Below are 13,639 nucleotides of genomic sequence, written 5' to 3' on the forward strand. Positions count from 1 at the left end.
ACTGTATTCAATAATATTCGGATGATTTTTATTTCCTGTGAAAAATAATCTCAAGGGCGGGTGTTGGGACGGTCGGTTGTCTGAACGGCCCTGTACGCAGGAAATTCGTTGGGATATCTAAATGGTAACTGATGTCATAAAGTAGTAAACAATGAATTATTTGGTTGGTTGGAAGGGATGTGAAAATAAAACTAAATCGTAACTTCGTATTAACTGATAGGTATTTAATAAAAAAAATAATAACTAGTACAGTTGTACATGTCTACTTAAATAAAATGAACAGTATCTTACAAATAACGTAAAATTGAAGACGATATATATCTATGTACCTATTATAATTTTCGCCACTTCAATGTTTTCAAGAAAACATGTAGATTTTATAACACAGGTAGCATGTAATCAAAATAATATCTAATGCTTATCTAATACAATAATTATTGTCTTTTATGTTTTTTAGGAATGATTATTTAATTTATGAACGGGATAATAATAAATATGATACGAATCACAATTTAGTAAAGTCAGTCACTAGTCACTTATGTTAATAGGGTCTCCATACACTAGATGGGTCTGGTAGGGCGTTAGACACTGCCATGGGGTTCTCGCGAGTGACGTCACTGTCTTGAGGCTCTTGTGGGACACCATCCCCGTCCAGGTGGTTCTGGGAAGGCACCCCGATCCCGATCTCAATACTGCCCTTCAGAGAGGGCCCAGAACTGATGGTCAGAGAGCTATCGCCGGAGAAGTATTGGTCCAGTTTATCCGTGGAGCCATGCAGATGGAAGTGGATCTGGTTCTGGTTAACCGTGGAGTATAGATGTGGGTACAGCACCATGGTGGGCCCCGGCGGGTTGAGGTAGGCGCCCTGGGGCTGCGCGCAGGCCAGGTTGTTGTTGGTGACCACGTTGTTGTACTGGTAGTTGTTGTAGGTGCTGTAGCCGTTGGCCGACCAGTTGTTTGGGTAGGTGTTGGGGTCCGCGGGGTAGCGGGGCGCCAGCAGGGGCTCCAGCTCAGTGAGGGCTGGGTAGGGGGCGCGCGCGGAGCCCCCCACGCCCCCCAAGCCCGGGGAACCCGTGCCAAACTCGCCCTGTGCCTGGTTGCAGCTGCTGTCTGGTAATACTGGAAAATTAAATGGAAAATTATAGTTTTAGTAAATTGTATTTTGATGGAAGATATTGCTTCGCTACCAATAATTTTATTACTATTTTATTAGATTTGAGCAGTTGACCCTTTCAGACCGTGTGTACATTTAAAAATACATTTATACTTCCTCGCCTCTTCCTCGCGTATACTTTGCACACAACTTTTTTTAATTAATTTTTTGTTACTAGTTCATTCGATAGCCATTTTCAAACTTTTAAATGTAATTTTTGGGTTTAATCTCGACCGAATTTTTTTGAAGCTTAAAAGGAATTTTTTTCAATGCTTAATATTTTTAAATTTAAAATAATCTTATATTTTTCCTAAACAGTTTTATTTTTTAATATTATCCTTACAAATGAAAGTAGGAATAACTTCTAAAATATTGAAAACAAATACGATACATTTTTAAATAAGTCTACCAATTGTTATCAAACATCAAATATGTTTTACCACTGCCAGTTTTATTTTGGATCTGAGAGGGTTAGGTAGATGTTATACACCTTCATGAATATTTGCTAATTAGAGTGCCTTCAGATAATCACTCAACTGTTTCTGTCTTTGGTAAGGTTTTGTCCGGCCTGTTTTGTTTATGGTACAGTAACAATTTTCTCTTGAATGATTTGCCACACGCTTGTCACGAGCGAGCAATTTGTTCACGTGTCCAAAATATACATTGGTGAACGTGAACACCTATTGAATATTAATTAATAGTAAATTCTATATAATTTGGAAACTCCGTTCAAGGTCACACGATGCACCGAAAGTAAAATATAACAACAACGGTGCTAATCGCAATGTAAATGCGAGTTTTATCAACAAAGTACAGAGAAAAGTAACCAATTTTTAACGTTAGAATATTATTCTTTAGGTAATCAAACCTGTTAGGAGTCAATGTTTTTTTAAAGATTTATTTCTTATATCTTTGTGTGTAAGAAATTTTTTTTATAGTGGAAACGCCCATTAGTCAAGTTGTATAAATTATCACCGCGGCAATTAATGTCATGAAATTGAAATAACTGAATTAATTAGCATTTATGAGAAACATGCCAGATTATGGACATCGTACGATGCAATAATTGCGAAACAAGAATTAGGTCGACGCAATGACGAATCCTCTCAAACAGCGGAAAGCGATTGGTTTACAGATAGGTAAGCAATATGTACAGGTCTCTGTAGGTAAGGCCGGTGGTATGCAAAGAGACAGGTGTCGACCGGAACTTAATACATTCCCTCGGATGACCATCAGAATCAATTTTCGGCTTGTTGGGGACCAGGCTGGGCGGAAATGCGCATTCCCCGTCCGGGTTAACTACGATCGATCCTGATAATAAAGACCTTTCATCAAAGTAATGGGAATACAATTGGCTTTACCGGGTATTGTGAGTAGATTTAAGATTCTACCATCACCAATGATAATTGTTAGAAATTCCAAAAATTCAGATTCTAAACTTCCATTAAGTGATTTTTCACACCAAACGTATATTCTAGTAGGTACCTAACTGAACGGATTAATAAATGGCTCAGATTTTCTTATATGCAACCTTATATTGGGTTCTATATTACTTATGAACTTATATGACTTTCACTGAAGCTTTAGCCGAATTATTAAAATCTGTTATTTCATGAACTTAACCCAACTAAACTAACCAACAATTTAACATCTAAATAAACAAATTGATTTCTGTCTCAATTATTTGTGTAATTCTAAATTTTACGACGATGACGACTTTTATACAGACAATTGCGTGTATGTACGTGTGTTGCTTATTTTAGAGCAAATGGCGATTTATAATAGCGGGAGGGTTATCATAGAAAGCTGTGCAGTGTCACCGTTGTTGTTAAATTTTCACGTGCTTTACTTTATGCAAGAACTGAACAGTCCAGAAGTGGTAGTAGTCTATATTGAATTATAATATAGATCGATCTCCGATAATATATATCCTTGAACAAAGTGAATGGAAACACGACGAGCTATGACACGTATTGACGTACATTGTGAGAAGGCACGTTAAGATTCTTACATCGATAATTGCTGTAATTTGGGATTCCCACATTTCCAGGCTTGATCCTTCGCAGAGACTGGGTTATAAATTAATGATAGTGCAGGTAATAAGTTAACGAGGTGTAAGATCGGCCTTCAGGGAAAAGGTGACCTCGATTAAATCGTTCGTCGATAAACCTGTGGCACACAATTCATAGTCATATTTACGTACGTTAAGATAGTGGAATCAAGTAGATCCCGTAGTAGTTAGTCATCTCAATCGTTGCATAATGAAGTTGTTTTATTGACAATCTTGGGTATTTTTGCAAAGATACTTTTATGAATGAAATTCGTCGTGAGTCATGAGTTTGCATCAATGTATTATATCTGGCAATCAATAATGTAAATATGCTTTCATATTTAGGAACTATAAACGATTACTTCGGCATCCTACACATAGAAACTACTAGAAAGGCCAAAAAATTAAATTTAATAACTTGCTACTCGTGCCGGTCGTGCGTACTTAGGAAACTATATTTTCTTTATGATATTGCGCAAGAGATCTAGAGGCCCGGAGCATTTACAACAATGGCATCCCCAATAGGAAATGTCGTGAGGCTAAAACAAATGGGGGAGGGGTAGAGAAAAGGCAATACGACTGATGGGAAGGTTACTAAACATCGCTAAAACCATTTCGCGTAATGTTCCTATTCTTAGTCATAAATATTTGTATCATCCCATCAGATATCAGCACCAGATGTAGGTATATTCTATTAAATAGCGAGATTTCTCAAAAATTAAACAGAAAAGTACACTACTTTGATGTTGTAAAATTACCCTTCGCCGGATATGAAACTCTTCCCCGTCTACCTTTCAAATAGCAATCCGGAGGTCGCAGGTTCAAATCCCTGTGTGCGTAGGTAATTTTTTTTTGATTAATTTGTGCTATTTGACAATTCATTATTTAAAAATATTTCTGAGACACGTTCCTGAGTGGAAGATACTCTCAGTATCGAACCACCATTCAGAATAGAAACGTAGCTTGAAATGACCTTAGCCGTGTTTGATGATCACATCTGAATAGCCAGATATTTTATCGTCTTCTTCTTATCTTCTCCTTCTCCTCCCCACTACATTCAGCCCCACAACATACCCCAATTGGAGATGCCATAGTCTCATTGGCTACAGACGGATAATGCAGAAATCTATATTCCTATGTATATAATATCGGTATATGTTTGAATTTTTTTATTAACTTATGAAACTTTATTTATAATATTACGTTGGTGGTTGTACTGTGCTTGTCTCACTGGGAGATCTTGTGCTGAGAGCAGTATAAGTACTCTTACGAATTTGACTTTTAAAACGAACCACTGTGAACTATATTATGTATTTATAAGACATTGTTACATTATTTTTTGTGGTTTTATTCTAAACAAATACAATTAGGTATACTGGAAAAATCATTAGATTAAAAAAAAATAATATAAGAAGTTTATGTCAAAAATAGCAACACCATATTACATTACAAAATAAAAGACAATCAGCATTGTAACATTGGAAAAACGAAATATATAAAAAATATGTTTTGATCTGTCATGGCTGATGATCGAACACGTTGTATAGTTACAAAGTATTTAAAATCAATTTGATCAAAAGTTGTTTTAGAGAAAGGGATGAGTGAGAGATTATATTTGATTCCTTACCATAGCTTATGGAATATGACTATGTAGATTTGGCAAGTACGACAGCACGAGTATGTAGAGATAATAAACTATTAGCAAAAACAAACTCCTAATTTACAAATCAACGATAAGGCCAAAACTAACATATGCAAGCCCATCTGGCCCACGATTCAGAGTTTCATTTAAAAATCACCAAACATTTCAAAATAAACCCATACGCATAGCCCAGGGAGCCCCCAAGTGGATAAGGGTTTTCCAACTTCACCGAGACTCTGAAGTCCCCCTCCTTAAAAAAACATAACTCAAGTCTCGGGGAAACATTTTATGCGGGACTTCCCACCCATGAAAATGCGTCTATAAATTGCCTAACCAGGTACGTTCAAAACGTACATATCCAAATATATCCTTCGTAAAGATTTTTCTTTCCATATGGCAACATACTTAAAATGAAGATTTTTTTAAACAACAATTATTATAAATTCATTATGAAAGAGAAAGGGGCCTCTTTAGCTCGAAGCTCTGTATGCCAATATATCAAAAGTCATATTTACCTGTGGGAAGATGCAGCGAGGCGGGGTGGTCAATCGTGTCGCAGTACGACTGTAGCGGGGAGAAAGATCCGTACTGCCCCCCAGGGGTCCCGCTGTAGCCGCACCACTCCGCGGCACCCATTATATTCGTTTCTGAAACAAACAATAACAAATCATTTAAATATATTTAATAAATAGTTACTTCTATACGCGTATACAACGTAAAACATATTACTATTCTAAATAAAATACAGAAAAAAATCTGCTAATCTCAAAAACAAACGAAACTCTCTTACAAAAAGTACCTTAATATCACGTCAGTTTAACATTTAATAACCTACCACAACACCATCAAGTAATTTCACCAATTTTAAAACGTTGAATTCATTCGTAGATAATAAATAATGTAAATAGTAACGTTGGATGAAATATAAGGTCACTACCATTGACTAAATAAGACACCAATGGTCACTACACATTGAATACGTACTTATCATTACATGAAAACATCTTAATGATATAAAATATTGCTATTTTTTTAAGAAACTCTTCAATTTATTCGTAATACGTTAAAAACGGGATTGCAAGCCTTTAACGAAAGAATTGACAGGTTTCCTAATAAACTTTCGTTATCGCGACGTTTAAAAACATAATATTTTCGCATTTCATCATTGTATATTATCAGGACAAACTCAGGTGCATGCTCACATGTTCTGATATACTATGAATGTACTAGGAGTTTATTTGGAAATGGCCATCGATCCCCTTTTTAACCGGATTAAAATCCGGTTAAAAAGGGGATCTTTTTTTAAAGAAATTTCTTATTAAAATGAATGAGAACTTTCTCCGTGCACCTCACATTAGCACGGTTATTTTATGTTTTTATACACATACCCCTCACTAATAAATATGTTAAAGTTGAAACTAGTCGCACAAGCAGGAAACTGGTGCGAATCTAATTTGGATTTGATTTTGTGGTACATTTTTTTTAGCGTTCGTTTTCGAGTAAATCGAGTACTAAGTGGGAATTGTTTGGGATAACATTTGAATAATATCAATTGCTACGGGGTTATTATCAGCTGTTTATTTTTTTTAAATGCACCGTAGAAGCATTTTAGCGTAGACGCATCGCTAAAAGTTTTTTTAACCGCCGAAAAAACATGAATATAACTGAAAAGATGAAAAAGACTTTTTTTTCAGTTCTCCATGTGATGTAGATTTACCAGTTTCCCACTCGTATAAGTTAGTTTTCGGAAACCATGTATAATAACAATAATACATTTTTATCGTCTTTCTTTTTGTAACGAGTTGAGATAATGATGTTAGATAATGAGTTAGTTATTATTATCAGATAATCTAAATCTCTTAAGGCGATGCACTACGTCGTGTAATATTTTAAATTGAGCCGCTATCAATAACACCCCTTACGTAGATGGCGATAAGGTTTAAATTCCCGCTTAACACCATCCGCCTGTTTTGATTTATGCAAGAAAAAAAACATTGCCAAAAAGTGCCTTTTATTTTATTTTGTTCAGGCATTAATATAAATTTTTTTCGATCATTTTATAAATAACTTAATTTGCCACATTATACAATAAAATCATAACCAAAAATGGGTTCGTGAGTAGGAGATTTTGAACTTTAAAGCAGTTTTCATAGGCCTTATACATTATTTTTTTCTGGGCTTATAAAAAGATTTTTTCTAAAAAATACTCGATTATTTCAAAGGCCAAGATGTATTCTACTCGCAGTATTTAACTAAAGAATCTGAAACATTTCTAGGCGACCAAATTTTCAAACCAAAAACACATGATTTTGCATTACTAAGTATGGCATCGCCTTAACGCACAATAAAAACATTTAAATTTTTATCAAAGTTAAAGTAAGTAGGGTTGTCTTTAAAACAAAACAATTTAAAATGCACTTGGCTTAAATTAAACCAATTTGCACACACATCGACCTAATGCAATGCACAACACAAACACAATTCAGCGGTTTGGTGTGTTTACGAGAAATTACGGCATAGCGTTGCTATAAAAAATTGTAAGTAACAGTATAAATGAATATAATGTGTGCTTATTATATTCGGTAACAAGGAAGGAAGGAAGGAAGGGTAAGGATTTCGGTTGGATACCACTTTATTATGAGTCCTGTTCGGTGGGGATAATGCGGAATGATTACATAACATCTGATGGAACAAAACATACTCGGCCTGCGGTGATTGAAGCCGCCGAAATAATAAGTTAGTTTATACCTGAACAAGGAACGCGCAACGAAGAATGAGGACTACACCGGTCACAGCTAGCGCCCTGTCATTACCTAAACTGGCGGACCTTTTGTTGTAAGACCCATCTTGCATTGTACGAGCCCCGCGAACTCGGCTCAAAGAGAAGATGATTTACGATACGGTAATCCTCATTATGCAATAGAAAAATTTGGTTAATTGTTTACCGAGAAATGAATAAGATCAAATTGGACAGTTAATTAGTACCAAGGTAATTGTGCACAAAGGCGCCTCCAAATTTAATTGTATTAAAGATACTTTGTTTCAACACCACTCTTTTCGACGAAAAGATTTTGCTTGTACCTGTAGCCAAGGGGTTGAGGGTTTTTAGGTTGTTAATAATATTTTACGACTCTGATGAATCTTGAGTGTTTGTTTTATATGAAGACTTGTTAGTAGTTACCAGTCGCCTTCGAGAGATCTTTCAACACTCTTCTTATTTCTGTATTTGAATTTCTATTTTATTTTCGTGATTTAATATGGGAAATGAAAAATCATGATTTAATATGGGAAATGATAATTTACCCACTTTACGATATCCGATCGAACTGAAACTTGGCGAATAGACTCTTTGTCGATGACGATGCATTCTATCAACTTTTGGTGGCAATCATGCATACACACGCGGACATATATGTATTTCTCTGAAATTGGATTTCTGGTGAGTTTTCGTGAAAACTCACCAGTTATACGAAATAAATGTTGGTCCTACTAATCATGAATTGGAGATGTTACTAGCGCGGTTGACTCCAGTCTCTGGGGAGGAAGGTTCAATCCTCAGTCAAACAAAAAAAAATCTTTTAAATTGGCTTCTAGCTGGCTCGAGAGATGGCACAACTAGGCCGAAAATCGACGTATTATAGTAAAAAAAACGTTGTTTCTTAGGGATAGATTTTTTAAACTGTCGCGGTCGTCACGCTTTTACGATACAAAGATGTTCGAAAACCCATATTAAGTAGTAAATTAGATTGTTTGGATTTATCTCTTTTTTCATTCTGAAATAACTCCATGCGTCGTGGATATTCTAACTTCAACTTAGCTTTGATACCGAATTATAAAATAAACGAGGTGGCCTGATTTGATTTCGGTATCAATTACACATCACATAACTACAAGGGTACCTAATACCTACATAGAACCTGCATTGCACATAGGAAGGAAGGTTGTATACTCCCCCCCCATCAGCTGCAGTTTCCGGGACACCAGGACAGGTGAAGTGGGGTGTGGTACGGGGGTGGTGAGGTTATGTCGATGTATTCATACAGGTAGTGCCGTGGTGCGTACACATTAAGCCTTAATCTACGGACCCCACAAGTTGAGTGAAGGATGCCATAGAAATATGGGAAGGCTTTAGTTGCCGGTGTCAGACAAATTACACTTACACGTCTTCAGATTCTTCCGTGAAGTCAAGCTGAACAATGCATTACGTAGGTCAACTTTGACCTAATTTAAACGCATTCATGACAAAGCGTAACATTTTTTTTGTCACGATCAGTGTAGATTGAAATATGTTGGGTTTTAATGTAGGTATTCAGCATAAAAAGTCCACATTTTACATGATCGCCTCAGGTGCAATAATTAATTCCCAACAATATGTTTGTTTAGATAAAGTATATATAGATGTCCCCGACATCTTGAACTATGAAATTTTCAGTGAAATCGATACAGTAGTTTTGGATTCTATAAGGCACAAACAAAAAACATTCATTTTTATACGAGGTGTCCGGGGGTTAAGCGCACTAACTTTGGGAGGTGATTTGATGTCAGAAGTTAGAAGTAAAAAAGATGAACTTACTTTCCCATACTAAAATATTTTTTTAAAGAAGAATATTTATTTTCCCATAAAAACAGTTCAACTTTCTTTTTACCTAAAAGCGTTGGAATTTCGAAAAAAGTTATTTATCTTTTCTACTAAAAATTATGCACTCCCCGAAGTGAGTGTTTGAAAGATTGTTTGTAAGACTAATTACTTGAGATTATTATAAATACCATAATGGCGTTCAATTTCTTAAACTTTTCATTTAATGCCTACGCATTTTTTTTCAATTTTCTTAGATAATTGCGACCTCATTGGACAATGTTAAACAATTCGTGTCTTCAGCACACCGCTAAGATTGATAAAACAGAGTGTACCATACTTATAATGTCTACCTTATTGCTATCAGGATCCTGAGTATAACAAACGTGGCTGATTATTATGCAAGTCCTGTCGCTGCATTCAATATTCGTTTCATACGTGTCCTGAAAACTTAATTTGGCGAAATGATGTCTGTTATTCACCGTGAGGCGAAGTTTGGGATTTCCCAAAGCCGCGTCAACGACTTTATGCCTAAGATGGGAGATGCTATGTGATGTAAACATTGAATGTTCAATAAATATCTCGACAGCAGAACTAGGCATACCATTTTCTCTGATGTACATATTTGGAAACTAGGCAGTCATTGAATAAAGTTCTTAGGTTATTTCACGTGTTCTGGAAAATTACAAAAAAGCGTGTTTATTTTTTGACGTCCTCCATGGTTTAGCGGTCAGCTTCTTGGCTCTTAATCCAAGGTTGAGGTTTAAAATCAAAGCAATCAAATAATGCATTTTTAATAATTTTTTTTAGTTTTTCATGTTAATACAATAATAAAGGCATAATGTATGTAAAACCGTGAAAAATATATGAAAGAATTAAAAACATATATATATATATATATTTGCCAAGATTGCGAAGTCAGCGAAAGAAATAATCATTTCAAATAAAGAAATATAAATTAATTAAATAATTTTGGTAAGTACCAATTTTATCCCTTATCTGATATGAGTTATAATACTTAATAAGTTCCAATTGTGAAAATTAAAAGTTCATTGAACTTGAATAATTTTGCGGATTACATGGACCGACAACCGAAAATAGTATGAATGTTTAATAATATGCACAACATGAGTGTGGCTTGACTTGGCTATAACTATGCTATATGACTAGATCTGAATATCCAGGTAGTTACAAAACTACTTCTTCCCTCTCTACTTCCTTTCCCAAATATCTTTCTACTCCAGAAATACCTAGATGACATGAATTCATTTTCGAATTGCTAATTTATAAAGAATCTATTAAAATTATTAGTAATCCGGTTAAAAACGTGATTGCAGGCCTTTAACGAATAAATGAACAGGTTTCCTGATAAACTTTTAGTAAATTTTTTAATATTTTATCAATATGTCGGAACACGTGTTCATAAAAATTCTAATATTTTCATTATCTATTATCAAGTCAAATGTACGTGCATTAACACGTGTTCAGATTTATAAGGATTTTACAAAAAAATATCGGTAAACGACCTGCAATCCCGTTTTTAACCCGATTATCAATAAATTGAAGACATTCAAATTGCTCATTTTTATCCGTGTATCTACACAATAAAGACATTTTACACCTATTGTACCTCGCAATAAATTACATATATTTTTTTTGTTATTAGTCACAACATCACGGACAATGTCAATTTTAACGACAACAAATGAAAAATATATTTTGTTTACAGATATTTTTTCGAAACAATCAACTTAACGATTATCGGATATGACCATCGTAATAACGGGTAGGAATAAGTTCTGATATTGGTGTTTTTGCGAGGTATTATGGGAAGAAAGGCCCATAAACGTGGCAGGGCCCGGGCCCCTGCCCAGGGGAGCGCGACGGCCAGGGGAGCGTGACTACTGACACTGACTACACGGCACTCGGCCATCATCGGTACTAACACTAATCAGCAATCACGGACACAGACCTGATGATGCGCGCTTCAACAGGTACTGTCTCCCGTGCCCTTGAATAACAGGTGAGCTTGGGATTAATTAGTTAGGTATACGAAATATTTGAGCGGGGATTATAATATAATATCATAATACAGATAGTATTATAATATATAAGGATTTTGTGTAAAATCTGAAGTGACACAATATTTATTTCTTCAATAATTGCTTATTCACTTTGTGGCATCATTTTAATTTAAATAAAATATATCACTCTGAATAAATTTTGAATATTAGGGTTAATGAGCATTTAACGTGTTTTAATAATTATTATTGTTATGAATTTTCCGACCACATTTTGAAAACCGTAACAAGCTGATTGCAATCTTAAGAGCACAGGCGTCAGGTAGGTATACTGTCCTCGTTCTACCGGTATTGCAATGAAAGATGCTCCGAGGAATTAGCGTCATGATCCCTTCTACAGGTGCATAGTCGAGATACATATGTAAACGGTTCACATTTGTCACATGAGTTCAACAGCTCGGCTGTCGAACGATTTACCGGCTTTTGTGTTTCCTCCCTCGTACAATATGGGTCTATTCATTCATTATTTTCCTCAGGGTCTCCTGTGTGGAGTTAATGTAAAAAAAGATTTTTAGGTAGTTACCTTTCTGTCACGTACAGGGGCGTCTTCTTTCTTATTGCATGTTAGTGTTTTCAATTTTATTTTCAGGTATTATTATTATTACTAGAGCAGACCCGCGAAAAATCACGGGACATTTTAATTCCAAATAAGTAAGGCAATTAAAACAATTTTCTATTCAATTATTATATAGATAGGTAGGTAGGTACCCACTTTATCGCTTGTTTGAATTTTTCACACAATCAGTTCCACAGTCCAAACCAGGGCTACAGACAGATACACTACCGATATTAGTATTTTTAATTTAAGTTTAAAGCTCCGTACGGAATAAGAATGAGCTTTTTTATGTTTTAATTCTTTTTGTTAAAATTGGAAACATAAATAATATTAAATTAACATTTTGCCAAACACCACCGACACCATCTTTAGTATGACAAAAAACTGTTCTAATCATTGTATTTATCATCAAAAAATCGTATTAAATCGTATTAAAAATAAATTTGATAAGTTAAAACCGGGTCAACGAATCACGTTAAGGACTAAAAGCAGCGTATATAATATTGACTAATTATGTGTATTTGAATTGGTATTCGCCTGATAGGGAAGAGTGATGCAGGCAATTACCCTCCCGTCACATCCACTGCGACCCCCGCGGAGAGACAGCCCTAGCGCAATCGACCTAGCTCTATGCAGTTAGGTAGGTAAACCTTGTCCAAGTACCTACGCACTAAGATAATAGGATTGGCAACTGTCCCGGATTATCACGTTAAGTAGGTAGGTACATACTTTCACGGATTTTTTCCCCCGGATTCTAGTTGCAGTTGGCCCACCGGACTTTACGTAGGTACTACGATATCTATTAAATCTAAAAATCTCCTACCTACAGCAGGAGAAGGTATAATTTAGAAAGAATACGTGGAAAAAGAAATGTATTACAACCGAACACTTTATCGATTGATTTTCCTTAATTTTATAAAATGCGAATTGATTATTTGACATTGCACTTTATAACATCACCAACATTTTTCTATGAATATATATTTCTTACGCAATTCTCTAACATTCACGTTAATATTACATCGTACCTATAGCGAACCAATTGAATGGAAAACATCCTATAAGCGAGATCTATACCAATATGAAAGAAAATGGATAATATGTCAATTTAAATGAGACTTTTCGACTCCTAGGCCCCAGAAACACCATGAAAATTAATTTCTTAGAAGAAAGGTAAAATTGACCTTACTTTGTGCACAGAGACTTGCACGCTGTACAACCCTACTACTATAGAAAAAGTATATAAACTATTGAAAATGTTTAATTATTTTTCAAAAATTTGATCACCAAGAAAAGCACCCTCCGACCTCTGGCGTTGTCTCATTTTTTGTGACTTTAGAAAAACGTTTGAAAAAATCATACATATTTCGTATGCCAGTCTGGGTTGTAAAATAGATGACGTTGTATATTTCTCAAAAGCCGTCGACATATTAAAAATATAATCAACAATTTCATGCAATGTTTTCTGGAAAGCATTTTCCAAATAAAATTAGATTTTACGACATAAATACCAAAGCTGTTCGATACACAATTTTATCTTGGGCTGATTTTCCAAGGAGCACAGAATAATGTCCTTATGAA

The 13,639-nt window shown here is 35.1% G+C and overlaps 1 protein-coding gene across 2 annotated transcripts in view; it reads right to left on the reverse strand.

Annotated features, from left to right (window-relative positions):
• Nucleotides 1–284: 284 nt before the first annotated feature.
• The window catches only part of LOC149426868 (protein lozenge-like), a 91,847-nt gene continuing 78,492 nt past the window's right edge, over nucleotides 285–13,639 (reverse strand). For both annotated transcript variants that reach the window (XM_089638907.1, XM_089638915.1), the window contains exons 6-7: nucleotides 5,361–5,492; nucleotides 285–1,119 (exon numbers count right to left, since the gene is read on the reverse strand). In XM_089638907.1, the coding sequence (XP_089495033.1) occupies nucleotides 542–1,119; nucleotides 5,361–5,492 (710 nt within the window). In that variant the 3' untranslated portion in view covers nucleotides 285–541. The remainder of the gene's footprint in view (nucleotides 1,120–5,360; nucleotides 5,493–13,639) is intronic.

The sequence above is a fragment of the Hesperophylax consimilis genome, chromosome 1, assembly GCF_061612785.1.
Source record: "Hesperophylax consimilis isolate HC1 chromosome 1, BYU_Hcon_1.0, whole genome shotgun sequence".
Lineage (NCBI taxonomy): Eukaryota > Metazoa > Arthropoda > Insecta > Trichoptera > Limnephilidae > Hesperophylax > Hesperophylax consimilis.